At 39.5% G+C, this 19,619-nt stretch overlaps 1 protein-coding gene across 2 annotated transcripts in view; it reads right to left on the minus strand.

Annotated features, from left to right (window-relative positions):
• LOC127580329 (voltage-dependent calcium channel subunit alpha-2/delta-1) overlaps positions 1 to 19,619 on the minus strand; it is a 532,630-nt gene that overhangs the window by 42,723 nt on the left and 470,288 nt on the right. For both annotated transcript variants that reach the window (XM_052033643.1, XM_052033642.1), the window contains 2 exons: positions 4,103 to 4,187; positions 1,017 to 1,079 (listed from right to left, as the gene is read on the minus strand). In XM_052033643.1, the coding sequence (XP_051889603.1) occupies positions 1,017 to 1,079; positions 4,103 to 4,187 (148 nt within the window). The remainder of the gene's footprint in view (positions 1 to 1,016; positions 1,080 to 4,102; positions 4,188 to 19,619) is intronic.

Here is a 19,619-nt window from a genome sequence, read left to right on the forward strand (position 1 = left end):
TATTATTAGGCAAATTTTCATGTTCATATTCAACAAGTATTTTAGATTAACAAATACACAGCATTATCCCACTGAAAAGCAACTAATAATGTGTCTGTTGAAGAAACATTGACACCTGTGGGTTGTGAATTTTTTGTTTATCCTCCAGTATGTTCTAAGTACATATTGGTGTGTACAGATGGCAGGGTAGAATTATTCATGGTCCTTCAGCCACATCGTATTAGGGGGTTTAAAATAATACCTTGCATTATTCAATTACTTTTGTTAGGTAATTGCAAAGGTGCAAAAGCATTTTACTTGAAACCTTAACATAAACTGCCGCTTTGAAGTCAGGTCTATGAAACTCTACGCTGTGGCAGTGACTACAACATCAAAGGAATGTCAGTGATTGTAAAAGATTTAGGGAAGTGTCGAGATCATGAAAGATGCAACATTAATCTCTTCATGATCTTGCCCCAAACTATCTCAGTCATTTCCTTCAGCCCTACAATCCTCCAAACTATCTGATCCAATTTTGGCCTCCAGTTCATCAGCAAGGTGATTATTTCACCACTAAAAGCCACATTTTTAGCTTTCACATCACTGAGCTCAGAAATTCCACCTCTTCCTTTAAACCTCTCTGCCAAGCTTTGCTATCTGAAGCTATTTCTTAAAATCTACCTCTTTAGCCAAGCTTTACCTGTTCTAATAGTTTCTGATAAGAGTAACTGTCAATGTTTTTTCTCACACATTCTTGTGAAGTAGCTGACAACTTTTGTTTTTTTAAGATGTCATAGAAACAAAAGCTGTTCCTGTTGTAGATTTTCTTTTATAGCGACACAGAATAATTTGTTTGCACTCTGGATAGTTCTGAATTATTTTTTTCTAATGTAAGGAACAAGGTTTTGGAAGTAATTATTGATAATCATCATGTGACACTGAGATCCAATAATATTCCCTAATAATATAGTGCATGCTATCATGAAAACTGTGCACACTATTCCCATCACACATGCAATTAATTTCAGTAATCCTACCTTTTGGGGTAAATTCTTGTAATACCACCATCAGTTGCTACGAATCTGGCAAGAACTCCAGCCCTATTTTATAAAGAGTTAGATTATAGATTTGTGGCATATTACTCTGGTATCATCACAGAATCTTCTTACAAATACAGCCTTTGATAAGACATTGCAATCCTTTTTCATGTTCTATTACTGTGCCATGGAGCTGACATTGAATTTCATGCCTATGGCCACAGCAGTGGATTGTTACATGGGCATGACTTCCACACCTCCTCTGTGGTATCTTGAGCCATTGCCACTTCCTGGGTTTGGGAAATGAAAATACTCTGGATGATTTATGCAATGGTTTTGACAGCTAGTGAAGCCCTCGTATTCTATTTCCTTACAACATACAAGGAGGTTACTTGGCCCATCAAGTCTATGCCAACTCTGTCAGAGCAATCCCATTCCCTCTTATTTCCTGATTGCCTATTCTTTGACACATGCCCATTAACACCCCCATGATTCTCTCATCACTTCACACTCAGGATAGTTTATAGTGGCCAATTAACCTCACAGACCGCGTATCTTTGAGATGTGCGAGGAAACTGGAGCACCCGGGGAAAACCCATGTGTCACAAGTGAGGAGGTGCACACTCCACAAGATAGCACTGGAGGTCAGGATTGAACCCGTGTTACTGGACGTGTGAGGTAGCTGCACCACCTGAATGCTCATGGGCTTTCGAAGTGTGATTGGGGCCTTTAAGTGTTTGTGAATGTCCTTGACACACACAAAAAAATTTAGTAATAATGTGAATCAAAAAAAAATCAAAATTCTTGAGAATTTTTTTCAAGTTAAAAACACTAAAAAAAATCTACACACATACAAATAAACTAAAAGCTGAAATAAATAAGATACCTTTCTCCCAGCAGCCAATGTCTCCCATTCACCTGAATGGGGATTGCTTTTGCTCTTGTATCATGTTCAACCTGGCAAAGGCTCAGTTAGCAAAAAGACTTGCCTGCCACAGCATTGTGTTGAGAGGGAAATCTAGGCAAATTCCAGAACTGATGATGCACTTGAAACCCAGACGTTTCCTTAAAATCCTCTATTATTCAGAGATGGATTGCAATAGAGAAACTGGCTTCTAACAGTGAATCTTTAACAACACTGAATGCCAGGGACACATTGTCAAGCATCCATCTATACATATATATCCAGGTCCCTTTGTTGCTGCACATCCTTTGTCACAAGTACGCCATTTAATTTTACGGTCTCTCCATATTTTTTCTGCGAAGGTATATCACTTCAGACTTCTCTTTGTTAAAAATGATCAACCACTTATCTGCCTAATCATCCAGTGCGCCTCCGTTCTCTTGCAGTCTCTTACTGTCATGACTATTTACCACACTTCTAAGCTTTACATCCACAAATTTTATCATTTACCCTGCACATCCACATCTAAATACTTGATACACGTATAAAACAAAGAGGCTGGGTGCCAGCACTGACCCCTGGAGAACACTGTCTCCCATTTCCTCAGTCCGAAAAACAACAATTCATCACCAAGCCAATTTTCTATCTGTGTTGATACTGATCCTTCCGTTTACATTCCGGGCCTTTGATTCTTTTGCATTCATTTTATGTCCTTACAAGAAGCATGGGAAATGTGACCTAGTGAGTTAAAAGGGAGTGTGGGAAACAGGGCCCTGCTGTATTTAAAGGGAGTGCGGGAAACAGGGCCCAGGTGTACTTAAAGTGACTGCGGGAAATTAAACCATCAGGATAGCTGAACCATCAGGATTTCTGAACAATGGGATGGCAGATGATCAGGGTTTTATTTTACATGGTACCTTGTCAAACAGCTTGTGGAAGTCTAAATATATCACATCAACTGCATTTCCCTCATCAACCCCGTCTTATGAAGTTAGTTGGACACAATTTATCTTTAAAAAAAAGCAATGCTGGTTTTCTCTCATCAATCCATACTTATCCAAGTGGTTCTTGTTTCTAGACTTTTCTCCTAACTGATCTGTAGTTACTGAGTTTATCCCTCATCCTTTTTTGCGCAGTCCAGTAAGTTCTCAACAAGGGTTGTGGAAAAGGCAAGTGGGAAGTTAGAAATCTCTTGAACATATGCAGGTGGGGAGCATGGACCAGATATTCATTATTAATCTCTTGATATTTCTGTTCAGAACTTTGTGTTTGTGTGTATTCAGGCTCAGTCGGTGACCTACCTGCTGCAAGCAGATCAACTACTCTGCTGTAAGCACTTCCTCAGCAGGAGCACAAATTATTTCATGTAATTTCTGCATAATTAAATATGGTTCCAAATGCAATTTGAAACCAGTGACAGCTGAACTAGGTTTAAGTGAATCAAAGCAATTTAAGTAAGCGTAACGCTAGACAGAAAAGAATATTCACATGTTATAGTACTTCTCAGCACCAGATACATTGTGTGGGTAATTCAAGGTCAAGTGGTGCCATCATACATTTCAATTGGTTGGAAGTAGATCAGTAAAATTATTTTACTGTAATGCAAATTCCATGTTCATAGCCAATGATCATATCTTTATTTAAATATGGCACAGTAATGTAGCGGTTAACGCAATGCTATTACAGCACCAGTGACCCGGGTTCAATTCCCACCACTGTCTGTAAGGAGTTTGTATGTTTTCCCCGTGACCTCATGGGTTTCCTACGGGTGCTCTGGTTTCCTCCCATATTCCAAAGACATATGGGTTAGGAAGCTGTGGACATGCCATGTTGGCGCTGGAAGTGTGGTGACACTGGCGGGCTGCCCCCAGAACACTCTACACAAAAGATGCATTTCACTGTGTGTTTCGATGTACATGTGACTAATAAATATATCTTAAACCTTAATCATAAATATGGTGCTGTGTCGAACTTTTTAATAGTTACAACAGTGTTTAATAATTATTTCACTTCAGGCCAACATATGCAGCCTATGCAAATCAATTGCTTTTTTTTGGCCTTCAACCACTGTTCATTTTCTATGTCTTTATGTGCCCATCTGGTGCAAATATAAATCCTCTGCATGGCAATGAAGTCAAAATAACTAGATGCAGTTCATGTAAACTGGAAATTCAAAACTTACGGTCTTTGTTTGCTCCAATGGTTTGTAACCAGTTCACTTGTAAATCCAGCATCAAGCAACAGATTATTGATCAGATCAGTTTTGCCTAGATAAGGAATGAAAATACCAGTCAGAAAATAAATGTACTTCCTTTATCAGAATAGCCAAATTATCAAATCACACAAACACAGTGAACAGTGGTTCCTCTCCAACAATCATTACAGCTTCAGTCTCTATAAAAATTAGCTTATGGGAGGGCAGTTATCCTCTTCTATATACTGCACATTGTCCAGAACCCTATCATGTGAATAACAAGCCATACCCATCTTCACTGTCTTGTACTCACGATCTATTGTCACAATACCAGTCCCCAGCTATGTGATCTGTAGGACCTAATGTTTCGGCAGCAACTTAAATGTCCGATTCTGGATATTATAATGCAACCTCTATATAACACAGGTGTCAGGGGATAACTTTAACACCTATGTTAAAAGCAACCTCTATTAAAAGTGAAACTAACATTTACCTAATTTCTATCTAGGGTGACATAACACTTAGGGTATGTCTGAAATATCCAATATAATGAGGATCATTATACAGAGATTGCATTCTATTATTAAAGCTATTGAAGTTGTGTTTCATTCAAAGCTTTATTTTTATTCCTTATTATTTCTAATATTTTCTACCTATTCTGTAGTTTACTTTTCATCTCCCAGACCAGAATTGAACAAAAACCACAACTGTTTTCATTGAACTGACATTCTTGGCATTGTTGAAGGAATTTGCAAGAGCTCCCTTCTTTACAGCTATTTAGGTCACCCCCAAGCAGCTATGGGTTGAGAATAAGACTTAATTACAAGGAGAATAGTGGGAAAGAACTCGTGCTCTTCTATATAATGTTGCTGTTGACATGGCATACAACCTCACCTGCACAACTGGAAGGTACGGAGAAGTCCAAGGGTATTCACCTGTTTCCTAAGCTGGACCAATAACTCTGACAAGTGAAATTTGTCAGAGTCAAACCCACAACCTCCACACCAGGCATGTAGGATTATTGCCAGTTGCACGTTCCCATCAATTCACACACCATCCTGACTTGAACTCGCACACCACATCATTACTTAGCCTAGATCCTAGAACTCCCGACCCAACCAATCTGCGGGATCACCAGTCTTCAGACTTCATGTGAACTAGGGAAGGGTAATAAATGCTGACCTTACTAGTGATGCCACATCGCGTAAATTAATAAAAAAAAAATTGGTAAAATAACGAACACTGTACAGAATATTATATCCTGACATCAATCATATCAACCAAACATATTTTGTCATGTCAGATGGTGTGTTAGAAAGAAACATCACATCTCCCAGAAAGGAGGAGTATATTCTGAACAGACAGTCATATATCGATCACAGGATGCACTATGACTCCACAATCACAAGGTTTTATAGCTATTGTCCATCGATAACCAAATAAAACTCACAGGTAGAATTGCTTTTCTGTCAAGTGGTAGAATTGCTTTGATAACTATAATCCAGAGAACCACAAGCAATAACTTTGTAACTTTCCAAGGTATCTTTATTTGAAATAGAACTGTAATTTAAAGAATTTTTTCAAACAGATTATTTCCCTGGGGTTGGCTGGAAAAAGCGTTGTTTCAAAACTTAAGCTTTGATATTGCTTCTCAGAGGGAGGACTGTTACTCAGAAAACTTTACCAGAAATAACACAAGATCCAGCAGCAAAGAACAAGCTGATGTCTGAGGATGTTTGGGAATTGTGGGTGTAGATTATGGAGAAGAATAGCAAAAGGATAAATTGAAGCGATTTTAGGGAGATTTGAAAGCAGGTAGGAAATGTGACATGCAAGAATTTGGAGACTGGGTTCAATGGCTGCATTTGCGAAGCAGAGGGAGCAGGGGGAAGCCAAAGATCCAGCCAATGCAGGGGCTCTACAGTAGCTCTACAGTTGGAAATCAACAATGCAGTATTTTAAGATGTAAGGAACGGATTGTGATCACAGGTTAAATACCAGGCTAAAACTCAGGGTTAGGGAGGACTCCAAAGATCCCTGCATTGGCTAGATCTTTGGCTTCCATCACCACCGCGCCCCCCCCCCCCCCCCCCCCCCCACCGCTCCCTCTGCTTCACAAATATTAGGTGACATCTGCTTCATGTAATTGACTAGTTCACTACACTTTCTGGGTCATAATCATTCCAAAAATCAATTTATAGTCAAAAACATACATATTTACTTCCTGAAATCAATTAAGCTTTCTTGTTCCACTTCACCATTTCTGGCAATCCGATCCACCCTCATGTCCTATTTTCTTGTGTTATCTTTAATTTATAAACATTACCACTTCTGCTTCAATGCTATTCATATCAGAAAAATTCTGTTGATCTATTTTGCTTCATTATTTCATTATAATAAACACATCTATCAAATCCCCTCTCTGTCTTCATTTTTCCAAGAGAATGTGGAATAGAATTCAACTGAATTATCAGTCCAGAGTAGTGTTTCCAGCATACCATATTGATTTCAGATAAAGGTAATTTTATTAAAGAAGTTCCAGTAAATCCTTGAGAATGATATGCTGGAGCACATCATTCATGAGAGGCTTAGCTGCTTGGAACCCAGATCCAAGGGTAGTAGTAAATTTAATTAGCAAGTTAACTAGCTAGTTCCTGAGTATGGATTATAAGGAGAGCCAGAGGTCAAGCCTTTGACATTCTTTCCTGGCAAGAAATTTCTGTAGAACTTTTGTAAGGAGGTCAGAAAGTTTAGGCTCAACTTGTTTTAGAAAAGAATCTTGTCAATAAGTGCAATTACCCAGAATAACGTTGTATACACCATTATTTTATTATGAAGAGTGATTATTCAATGGCTTCTCCGTAGATTGGCATTTCTTATGTAAAATTGAATCAGGTTATTGGTTTGTGGTTTGTCAGCCCACCTTTTGAAATAAAGAAAGCAAGTCTGCACTATGAATACAACTTCAAATGAGCTTAGAGTTCACCTTGGAATCCATAAATTATATAGCAGGAAGAGTCACTATATGGTACAAGGAGCACAAGAGAGCTCACAAAACAATAGTTTCAGTGCTATAATCCAAAACATGATATAAATAAATAAATACATACATACATAAATAAAAGGCAGTAAAGGGAACTTTCTGATTATATATGGGATCAGGAGAGATTGTGGTAATGATCTCCATATCTCACCTATGTACTCCTAACCAGTACAACTCTATCTCCATAATGCACAAACCACCATACGCCACACTGCCAAAATACATTTAAAATATAAAGCTCCACCTGCCGCAACTTAAACTAGCTGCCCTGTTCTAGGTTAAGATTTTAATGACAAAATTTTGGGGATTAGGATTGTAGATCATGCCCGAGGCTGACAACATGCTATTTACCTGCCGAGTATTTGTTGCAAACCCAAGGATCAAGTTGAGAACTTTTGATTTTTTTCCATCTGCTAATTACATCTCTCAAAACAATAAACCAAATAGTACATAACACAGTGACATCTTCTGTGAATTATCAAGCAGACTCAATAAAGAATAAATCAAGGAAACATCACAATGTTAATTTTCATCTGCTCTACTTAATGCTTCATACACAGAACATAAACAAATATTAAAAGTTTCATTGCTGCAGAAAATTTCTACTGTAAATTGAGCTAAAGTTGTCTTGGGGACAGATGGCAGCACTGGCAATAATGACATGGCAAAATTGGACTCTTGGTTATGATCCAAAATGTTCTATGAATGATTAAAACAAAGACTTTGTGATGTGTATATTGCAATGACTCAGTCTTTAATTATTGGTGAACATATTCTTCTCGGACTAAACATTTACCTAATTTCTGTCTTGGGGGACATGATAATACCCAAGTTAATTCTGAAACTGTGATATAACAGGCTTGTTATATCGATGTTGCAGTGGAAAATTGATCACAAACATAGTGTAGAATAGTTTAAAAAAATTATGAGTGAACACAAAGATAAAAAAATGGATCTTGTTGCTTGGGTTGTTTTTCTGCTTAAATGCTTTAGATCTCCAGAGCAAAGGCCGGTAGGGTTTGGGAGGAAATCTAACATTTGATAATCCTCTTAAGCCAGATTGTTCAATTGAAGTATCTAACTTAAGGTACTTCAAAAATTAATTGTTATAAATCAAAAGTATTCTTTGAAAGAAAGATAATTTTATTACTGCTGGAGCCAACTTTCCATTAATGAACGATTTACTGTTGCAAAACAGAAAACTCACAGTCAAAAAGCTTGTTGGGTATCCAGTAGCGGCTTTGCTTAAGTTAGTTTATTGTTCAGTTCTGCACTTCCTCGCTGCCATTGGCACTCCTTGGCTCAGTTGACTGCACTCTCATCTCCGAGTTGAAAGCTGCACTATGGATACAATCTACACTGACACTTTAATGCAGTATTGAGAAAACTGCTGCAGGCATGAAGCTACCATCAGCTCAGATTCTGCCACAGTATTAAATGAAGGTCCTTCAAATTCTGCATAATCCTGATTTGGAGATACAGTACATTGGCATCACCACCCTGGGTCAAAATTCTTTAATTCATAACCAAACAGCACTCTGGGAGCACCTTCACCACAAGGATTGCGCTGGTCAAAATAGATGGCCCACTACTGCCCTCTCAAGGGCAACATTTTTTTTACTTACTCATTTATCAGAATCGGGTGTCACTGGCAAGGTCAGACGGTAATGCCGATCCCTAATTGCTCTTGAGAAGATGATGGTGATCGGCCTTCTTGAACCACCGCTGTCAAGGTATTCCTACAGTACTGTTCAGGAGGGAGTACCAGGATTTAAACCCAGTGACAATGAAGGGCCAGCAATATATTTCCAAGTAAGATGATGTGAGACTTGGAGGTGAACCTGCAGGTAGTGGTGCATCCATGCTCCTTACTGCTCATCCTTCTTAGTAGTAGAGGTCATGAATTTTGGAGGTGCCGTTGTAACACTGTGCATAGGTGGTGGAGGGAATAAACATTTAGGGTGGTGAATGGGGCGCCAATCAAGTGGGTTACTTTGTCTTGGGTGATATCAAGCTTCTTGAAGATTGTTGGCACTGTATTCATCCAGGCAAGTGGAGAGTATTCTATCACACTCTTACATTATGCCTTGTGGATGGTTGAAAGGAATTGGAATACTATTGGCACATGTACAGAGGTAGTGAAAAACTTGTCTTGCATACTATTCATGTAGATCAATTCATTACACAGCGCATTGCGGTAGTACAAGGTAAAACAATAACAGAATGCAGAATTAAGTGTAACAGCTACAGAGAAAGTGCAGTGCAGGTAGACAATAAAATGAAAGATCACAACGAGGTAGATTGAGAGGTTAAGAGTCCATCTTATTGTACTAGGGAACTGTTCAATAGTCTTATAGCAGCCTTTGATCTATTCTTATAGCCACTGTATTTATGTAGCTGGTCCAGTTAAGATTCATGTCAATGGTGACCCCCGTGCAGGACTCTGTGATGGTAGTGGCACTGCATGTCGAGGGTAGGTGGTTCGACTTTCTCATGTTGGAGAAAGGAGTTTTGTGGTGCAAATATTATTTATCACTTATTAGACCATGGAAGAATCTTGTCTAGGCCTTGAACCCTTCAGACTTGAGCTACTTCATTTGCTGAGATGTTGTGAATGGAATTGAACATTTTGCAATCTTCAGTGAACAGCCCAAATCTGACCTTATGTTGGAAGGTCAATGATGAAGTAACTGAAGACAGTTTCGGCTTAAGATAATGTCCTCATGAACTACTGCAGTTATGGACCTCCAACGACTGCAACCATCTTCCTTTGTGTGAGTTATGACTCCAGCCTTTGGAATGCTTTCCCCTTGATATCCATTGACTTCAATTTTACCAGGGCATTTTGATGCCACACACAGTCAAATGTTGCCCTGATGTCAGGGGCAGTCTTGCTCATCTCACCTCTGGAATTCAGCTCTTTGGTCCATATTTGGACCAAGAATATGATGAAATCTGGAGCCCAGTGGTCCTAGCAAAACCCAAACTCTTTATTGGTGAGTGCCACTGGATAAGACTGTCAATACAGCTTCCATCACTTTGATGATTATTGGAGATTACTTGGGCAGTAATTAGATGGACTGGATTTGTCCTGCTTTTTGTGATTCGGACATACCTGGGCAATTTTCCACATTGTCGGGTAAATGTCAGTGTTGTAACTTCAGTAATCACAATTGTACACTTCTGTACTGGGGATTTTTGAATTTAAGAAAACATTTTTAAATGTCAAACAATTTATCTATTTATATAGATCTATTTTGGATGACAATTTTTGCTTGTTCCACAGATCAGTGGAAAAAGTACAGAATTAGGTTCTGTATCAATGTGATTTCAAGGGTTAGGTCTCAGATTTAAACCACATTCTCTAACATGTAATTCATTCAGGTACTTGTGCTTTCAAAATGAAATCACAAAACACTTCAGCAACCTTCATGACCTCAACTATTTCCTCAGTCTGTAATATCACCAACTCAGTTCTCCACCTCTGGAACTTCATCAAAAGGACTTAGAAAGCTAATTTTTTGCCTTTCCCCATCAAACTGCAGCAAGTGAAATGTCAAAGATCTTGAGGTCTAATCATTCCTTCATGGAAGGCACCAACTGGTCCCAAACAAATCATGGACGTTACTAGGTATGTTGTCAATGACAATGCATTCATTCATTATATTAGTTCACATTTTTTAGCGAGGTTTCTACCGATTGAGAAATACAAAGAAGTACAAAGAGGAAAAGCAGTATGGTGGAGATCTACATTGCTACATAAACGGTAAGAGGTTGTAGGGAGGTGTGTGTGTGCGCGTGAGAGAGCGAGAGAGAGAGAGCGAGAGAGAGAGAGAGAGAGAGAGAGAGAGAGAGAGAGAGGAGAGAGAGAGAGAGAGAGAGAGAGAGAGAATCCATATGCAGTGAGCTACTTGCTGTGAGAATTAGAAGAAATACCCTTATATAAAGCTATTGTGTCAGTTTTTATTTATTCACTCCTGGGATGTAGATATCATTGGTAGAGCCAGCATTTACTGTCCACCCCTAATTGCCTCAGAATTTAGAAGAAAATTAAGAATCAACCATTAGATGAGCCTGGATTCACGTACAGGAATATGGAGAGCAGATTTAATTAGATCTTACCAGAAATCCAGCAGTATCCAAGGTCTGCTTTATGGTACATTGCATAATCTTTTTTTTCTTATTTTATTATTTGCAACCTTTTCTTTCCAAGGTTTGTAGACAGTGGGTGGAATTTTAATGAGATGTCCCACAGGAGAACCTGGAATGAGTAATCTCAATGTCTAGAAACTCCTGTCGCCACAGTACTTTTCATTTATACAGCAAAGATTGATATCAGTGAACAGCTAACAAAATAAGAGGATGGTTTGGGTTGCCAATAATTTGTAATTATATGCTGTGTTTCAAATGCTTCCCTGTTATCTCAGGGTACTTGAACTTGACCATTGAGCTCATAATTTTGTTCAATTGAAGAAAGAAACAGTCAGATGGTAAAATAAATGCAAAATGGCAAATCAGTATGGGAAAACCTTGCTGGAAAAATGTGACCTATTACGATGTGCATAATCATTGATAACATTCCTAGTCACATCCACAACTGTTTGGGACCATTTGGTGCCTCACATGAATGAATCATTTGACCTCGGGATCCCTGGTGTTCCATTTGCTGTAGCTGTACTTGATGGGAAGGCCACAGAATTAGCTTTTTAAGTCTTTTTGATGGAGTGCCAGAGGTGTGGGACTGAGGAAATAGCTGAGGTCTTGAAGGCTGCTGGAATGTTTTGTGATTTCATTTTGGAAGCATTGAATACTGAATAAATTACATATTAGATAATGTGGTTTAAATTAAGGTCTAAGTGAAGCTATAGCAATTTTTAGAATTTAATTCTGTAATTTTTCATCAGTTTTTGGAGCCAACAAAAATTTTCAACCAAAAGTGGGTCATTAAAGTTAGTTAAATTATCTAAAAATATTTTCTTAGATTCAAAAATACCTAGTACATAAGTGTACAATTGTTATTACCATTTGACCAATCCAGCTATCTGGATATTTAACTGCTGCTGGGAGTACGGATGTACACCCAGTAGCAGTTAAGTATCCAGATAGCTGCCTGTATAATCCCTTGATCCCTACACCCCAACTCTCATGGCATCAAGTTATACACAGTATTACGGATTCTATCTGTTGACTGGCCTGCCAAGTAAGTTTGACCTTCTCAACTATGAACGTGTTTCCAATAGATTTAATTCTGGAACCCAGGAACTTGCAACCTTTTTGACTCAGCACTATTGTGTGGCTCTAGGACAACATCAAGAAAAAATTCACCCTGATACTTTACTTCAATGTCCATACATGTGTTGGCAGAGTAACCTTGCAACACTTACTACTTTGAGGCACTGACCTCTCTGCTATTTCACTGGAAACAAGTCAAAACCAAATCTCATGTTGCTACATTGTCCAACTAAATGCACAGGGAACAGAAGTCCATCACCGGGCACTGATTCTGTCAGTATTCCATCTGCAGCAAAGATCCATCTCAACTCTTCAGTGGTATTTTCCACAATCATACATGTAACTACAATTTTGACTTCAATTCTTTTTTGGCCAATAAACAAAACACCTGGTAACAGCCTTCATATTGATGATCTCAGTATGTTCACTGTGTACCTCATTTACAATTCTTATCTGGAAAACATCTAGAAATAGTTACTTGATGTTCCCATTTTATACATTCTTCATTGGTTAATAATTTGAACCCACAATTATAGCTACAATTTGCCTACCGTCACAATAGGTCTACAGCAGACGCAATCTCATTGGCTCTCCACTCTGCTTTGGAGCACCCAGACAACAACGAAACATACGCAAGGCTGCTGTTCATCGATTACAACTCAGTGTTCAACACCATCATCCCCTCAGTACTAATCAAAAACCTGGGCCTCTATACCTCCCTCTGCAACCGGGTCCTTGACTTCCTTATCAGGAAACCACAGTCAGTGCGGATCAGTAATAACATCTCCTCCTTGCTGTCCACCTCAAGGATGCATGCTTAGCCCACTGCTCTGCTCTCTCTACACTCATGACTGTGTGGCTAAGCACAGCTAAAATGCCATCTATAAATTCGCCAATGGCACTACTGTTGTTGGTAAAATCTCATTTGGTGATAAGGAGGCATACAGGAGTGAGACAGATCAGCTACTTGAGTGGTGTCACAACAACAACCTTGCACTCAATGTCAGTAAAACCAAGGAACCGATTGTGAACTTCAGGAAGAAGAAGTCGGGAGAACACACACCAGTTCTCATTGTGGGGTCAGTGGTGGAAAGAGTAAGCAGCTTCAAGTTCCTGAGCATCAACATCTTGGAGGATCTATCCTGGGCCCAATACATTGACGCAATCATGAAGAAGGCATGCCATCAACTCTACTTTATTAGGAGATTTCGTATGTCACCAAAGACTTTTGCAAATTTCTATAGATGTACGGTGGAGAGTATTCTGACTGACTGCATCACAGCCAGGTATGGAGGCTCCAACGTACAGGATCACAAGAGGCTGCAGAGAGTTGTAGACTCAGCCAGCTCCCATATGGGCACAACCTTCCTCACTATCAAGGACATCTTCAAGAGGCAGTGCCTCAAGAAGGTGGCATCCATCACTAAGGACCCTCACTGTTTGGGACATGCCCCCTTCTCATCACTACCATTGAGGTGGAGGTACAGAGCCTGAAGACCCACACTCAGCAATTTAGGAACAGCTTCTTCCCCTCCGCCATCAGATTTCTGAACGGTCTATGAGCCCATGAACACTACCTCATTATTCCTTTTTTTGCACAATTTATTTTGTAATTTAAAGTATTTTTTTTAATGTTTTTGCACTGTTCTGCTGCCCCAGAACAACAAATTTCACGCCATACAAGTCAGTGACGATAACCCTGATTCTGACATCAAGCATTGCATCTGTACCTCAACTTTCAGAACTTTGTTGATAAGTCTTAAGATCGACTTTGCTCCTTAATAAGGCTAGGTGACTAGCCTACTCATCATACATATCCTACCTTGTGGTAGAACGGTATGTCACCATGTGATTCTGCTTCTGTATGACCTTCCATCAATTAGACTGTGACATCATAAGCCTGTTGATCCACAACATAGTTGACTTTGGCACTGATGCACCACTAAGTGAATATTCTGTTATTTGTAGCAGTTGTAAAGTTTTGCAGGTTCTCCTTTTGCAAATTCTTATGACTAAATCATTCTCTCTGGATTTATACTACATTTGAAACTTCACACCTCTCCGTTATCATCTGTTTTACTTTATTAGCAACTTCTACATGTCCTTTCTTTTGAACTCAATAGCACTGAGATTCTTTAAAGGAAGAGTTGTATGGGGAATGGCTATTATTTGCAGTCACAAAATGCTGTTCTTGGTGCTAGACCAAAGCTTTGACTGTTGTAAGTTGACTGTAAGCTACAATTATTTCTGTGGCTGGTACAGGGTGGGATTCCCCGGTATTCTTGGCTGCCATCTTCATGGATCTCATTATTTATCATACCAACACAAATTAAGAACCTCTGTGCCTCAGAGACATACCGGATTTTTGGTCCACACATGGACCAGTCTCCGAGTGCATGATTGAAAAACTCTCCAAAGTTGCAATACACTGATAGCTCTGTAATATTATAATCACTCATGGTCCCTCACAGCTCTGATTGTGAATACTGAATTTATAGCTCCCTGCTTTCTTGAACAGTTTTGTTAAAGTATTCTTCCAACATCCAAAATAACCTGCAAAGAAGAGATCTGAAACTTTCTGTGGAATCATGGTTAGTGAGTGTGTGACCCACTTTGATGTTCCATCCAAAAGTAACACTGCCTCTTTACAATCCCCCACAGCACCACTCAGTGTCTCCACATTTTCAGTGATGTCATCCAGCTCAAGAATGTTATTAGCCACAATATGAATTCTCCATACAAGATGTGAATGATTCACATGTGCCTTCCCCACTGCCCATCCTTTACTCACCCCCACGGCTACCTATGAAGCCTAGTAGTGATTTAGCTGCTATCTGCTTTCTGAAACATTGTTATCATACTCAAACCTCCCATAGTTACACTTCTGCTTTCAGCTTTTTGTCCTATTTGCAAGAGATTAATTTTAAAATTGATTTATTTTAAAATTTAAAATAAGATTAATTTTAAAATTGGTTAGTTTGCCTTAAAATTGAGTGTTTTTGTTGTGTAAGCAAAGGCAACTGCTTAGACTCGCGTGCTCTTTGATCTGATTCACAGGGACTGTGCAAACGTTCTCACAGTCCTGATGTTGGGGATCTGAAATGTTCTGGGCCCTTTTGAAGCCACTAAGTTTTGAGGAGCTCCTGATGTCTAGACGGAAGAGCAACACTTTGAAGGTAAGGGAATTTTTCTTGCACTCAATTTTTCCCATTACACTGCTGCTGCATTAATAAATTCAAACAGCCTCAACTTCAATTGCAATGTATCCTGATGGGGACTTTGGGCATTGTTGCAGCTCTGATGAGTTCTACTTACAATGAGTGTTATAGCTTCAAATAAGGGTGTTTCATCCAATTCCAAAAAAAAGGAACTCACCAAGCACCAGTGACATAGGTATAAGGGATGAGGTCCTGCAACACGAGTTTAGGAAGCTAGGGAGCCATTTAAAGAGCAGGACCTTAGGTTGTGATCTCTGGATTGCTTCTAGCACCAGAAGCCAGTGAGTATAGGAATAAAAAGATAGATTGAATGAATGTGTGGCTTAAGGGATGGTGCAGGAGGATGGGCTTTGGGTTCCTTTGGGACCATTTCTGGGGAAGGTGGGACCTGTACAATCAGGATAGGTTGCATCTTAACCAGAGTGAGACGAATATCCATGCCGGGAGATTTGCCAGTGCTATTAGGGAAGGAAGCTCAGAGTAGTTAACAATTTGCTGGAGGAACTCAGTGGGTCAAGCAGCATCTGGGGGGGGGGGGGGGGGGGGGGGGGGGGGAGGAATTGTCGATATTTCAGATCAAAACCCTGCATCAGACCTGAAACGTTGACAATTCGTCCCCCCCCCACCCCCCACCAACAGACACTGCTCGACCTGCTGAGTTCCTCCAGCAGATAGGTTGTTGCTCCAGATTCTCTTATCTTCAGTCTGTGTTATTTGGAAAGGTACTGGCATTGAGAGAAGAAAAAGTTGGTCCAGTAGGCAGAACAAGTGAGTAAGTGAACATCAAGGGAATTCAAAGCTAAATTGCATCTATTTTAATGCAAGATGTATGTTTAGTACAGTACATGAACTCAAAAGCTTTAATGAACACAGGGGTAAGTTCAATTTCATTAACATAAGGGAAGACTTGGCAAAGATAGATTGATTGCATCCACTTACAGGCAAGTCTACATCAAGTGTACAGTGGGAAACATTCAAAGGATAAATAACAAGAGTTCAAGACCAATAGGTTCCTGGAAGGATAAAAGCCAGGGGTTATTCTGGATGTCGAGAGCTATTGAGGGTTGGATGATGAGAAAAAAAAGAAACATATGGCAAGTACAGCAAACTAAAGAGAAGGGAGGCCCATCAAGAATATAAAAAGTGAAGGAAGCGCTTAAAAATGAAATTAGGAAGACAAAGAGGGTCACACAAAATCACTGGCGGACAGGATTAAGGTAAATCCGAAGGCATTTTATGAGTATCTTAAGGGCATTAGAACATAGAACACAGAACAATACAACATAGGAACAGGCCTATGACCCATAATGAATGTGCCAACCCTAATACCAATTTAAACAAATCCCATCCACATGTACATGGCCTATATCCTCCGTTCCCTGCCTGTTCATGCGCCTGTCTACACAACCAGGGAGTATGTAGGGCCCATTAGGGACAACAGGGGCAACGTGTGTGTGGAGGTATAGATAAGATCCTAAATGAATACTTTTCATCGACATTCACAAAGCAAACAGACTTTGCAGTTGGAGAATTCAGTGAAAAGGTAGGTGAAAATCTCATGTAGGTCTCCATAAATAAAGAAGAGGTACTTGGTGTCTTGGCAAGCTTAAAGATGGATAAATCACTAGGACTGGATAGGATTTATCCCAGGCTGCTGCAAGGAAAGAGATTGCTGGTTTTTGACTGAGATTTTTAAGTCTTTGCTGGACACATAAGGTATCAAATGACTGGAGGACAGCAAAAGTGGTCTCCCTTTTCAAGTAAGGAAAAGCTTGATAACTATAGACCACTGAGCTCAACATAGTAGAAGGGAATAAACTGGAAGAAATTCTGACAGAGAGGATTAATGATCACTTGGCAAGGCAGGGCCTAATCAGAGACAGCCAACATGGCTTCCTCAAGGGCAGATCCTGTCTGATCAATTTGATTGATCTCTTTGAAGTAACAATGTGTATCAATTAGGGTAGGGCAGTATATGGACTTTAAGTAAAGCCTTTTACAAGTTCCCACATGAGAGACTGGTTCAAGACGTTAGGACCCATTGGATAGATGGCATTTGCAAACTGGATCCAAAATGGGCTTGATAATAGGAGACAGACGGTGATGGTAAAGGGACACTTTTGTGATTGGATGTCTGTGACTAGTGTTGTGCCACAAGGTTTGGTGCTGGGACCCTTGTTGTTTGTAATACAACTTGGACGTGAGGCAAGATCAGTAAGTTCGTAGATGACATGAAGGTTGGCGGAGTTGGTGACAGTGTGGAAGGTAATCTTATGCTTCAAAGAAATATTGGTGTTTTGGTGAAGTAAGCTGAAAAGTGGCAGGTGGAGTTTAATCTGGACAAATGTGCAATGACGCACTTCGGGATCATGAGTGAGTCTTGGAGATACACCATGAATGGGAGGATCTGAGGGAAAATTGAGGAACAGAAGGACCTTGGATTACATGCTCATAAATCCATGAAGGTGACAATGCAGGGAGACAAACTGGTTCAGAAGGCATTAGGATACTGACCTTCATAGTCAGGGCATTGAATACAGAAGGAGGGAGGTTGCACTCCAGTTTTATAAAACCTTGGTCAGCCCCAGTTGGAGCATTGCATGTTGTTCTGGTCACCAGGGTATAGGAAAGATGTGATAGTGATGGAGAAGGTGCAGAGGAGAATCACCAGGATATTGCCTGGAATGGAGCAGTTCAGTTGTGAGGAGAAAATGGAGAAGCTAGATCTGTTCTGCCTGGAGCAGAGGAGGTTATGAGGTTATGTGGGGACATGACCGAGGTATATAAAATTATCAGAGGTATCGATTGGGTAGGTTTCAGGAAGCTTTTCCCCATCTCAGAGGTAAATAAAACCAGAGGACATACGTTTACGGTAAGAAGGAAGAATTCAGAGGGGATACAAGGGGGATCTTCTTCACCCAGAGAGTGGTAAGTGCTTGGAATGCACTGCCTGAGAGAGTGGTTGAAGCTGAGTCACTGATAGCATTTAAGATGTGTATAGATGAACAATTGAACCATTTAGGTATAAAGGACTATGGACTAAGTGCTGGAAGATGGGGTTAATACAGTAGGGTGTCCACAGCTTGGCATTGACAATTTGGGCCAAATGACCAGTTTCCATGTTCTATGACAACATTTAGTGCTTACATCAGATTCCTTTCTTAAAGAATCATATTTATGTTGAAATTGTAGAGCTAAAGTTCCACAGTACCAACAGAGTCTTCAACATGCAGCATTAGGAGATTATTACACCCAATGTTTTTTAACATAAAAAAACAATAACCATTCACTTTACACACATTTAAGCCCATCCGTGATACCAACAATTAAACATACTGTGACCCAAATGCTAGCAGTAGTTATTGATGAAAATATGCTATTATGCCTTTAAAAGCCAAGAACTTTGCTTATTTCAGGTTATCTCAAATCCAGATTTTCTTGAAGAACAAATGCACCTTCAAAATTTTGAGATCAAACGTTATGATTCCTTGCACAAATGTAATGATTCCTTGTAAAGAAAGTAAAGGCGAGTTTACGAGAAAATGTAATATTTTCATCAGAACTTGCAGTGACAATAAATAATCATAAGTCTTCTGACCACAAGTATTTAATTAATTGTTGCATAATTTCTGTTTACAGGAACAGATTGAAGTTGATAGTAATCAATCTAATCTCTAGGACATCATGATTTCAGAGAGAAATTTATTTACAGGATTTCTGCACAGAGCTGACCAGAGGGTAAGGCTATGATTCACTTTTAGAAGAGGATAACATGCAACTTCAATTCAGGCCGATCAACCTATCCCACACCTTCAGCTCACCCCGTGAGTAACCAAGTATCAGACACAAAATATCAAACAAGTGAGTAGTTACAATGTCTGAGTTAAATTGCCTCTCTGGAGAAATAGTTGTTTTCTTCTCGGTTCATATTATAGTGAGTTTCTTAATACTTCAATCCTTTTCCTACTGTGTTCATAGCATTCCTGTGAGTAGACATTGTCTCAAAACCATT

The sequence above is a fragment of the Pristis pectinata genome, chromosome 19 (genome assembly GCF_009764475.1).
Source record: "Pristis pectinata isolate sPriPec2 chromosome 19, sPriPec2.1.pri, whole genome shotgun sequence".
Lineage (NCBI taxonomy): Eukaryota > Metazoa > Chordata > Chondrichthyes > Rhinopristiformes > Pristidae > Pristis > Pristis pectinata.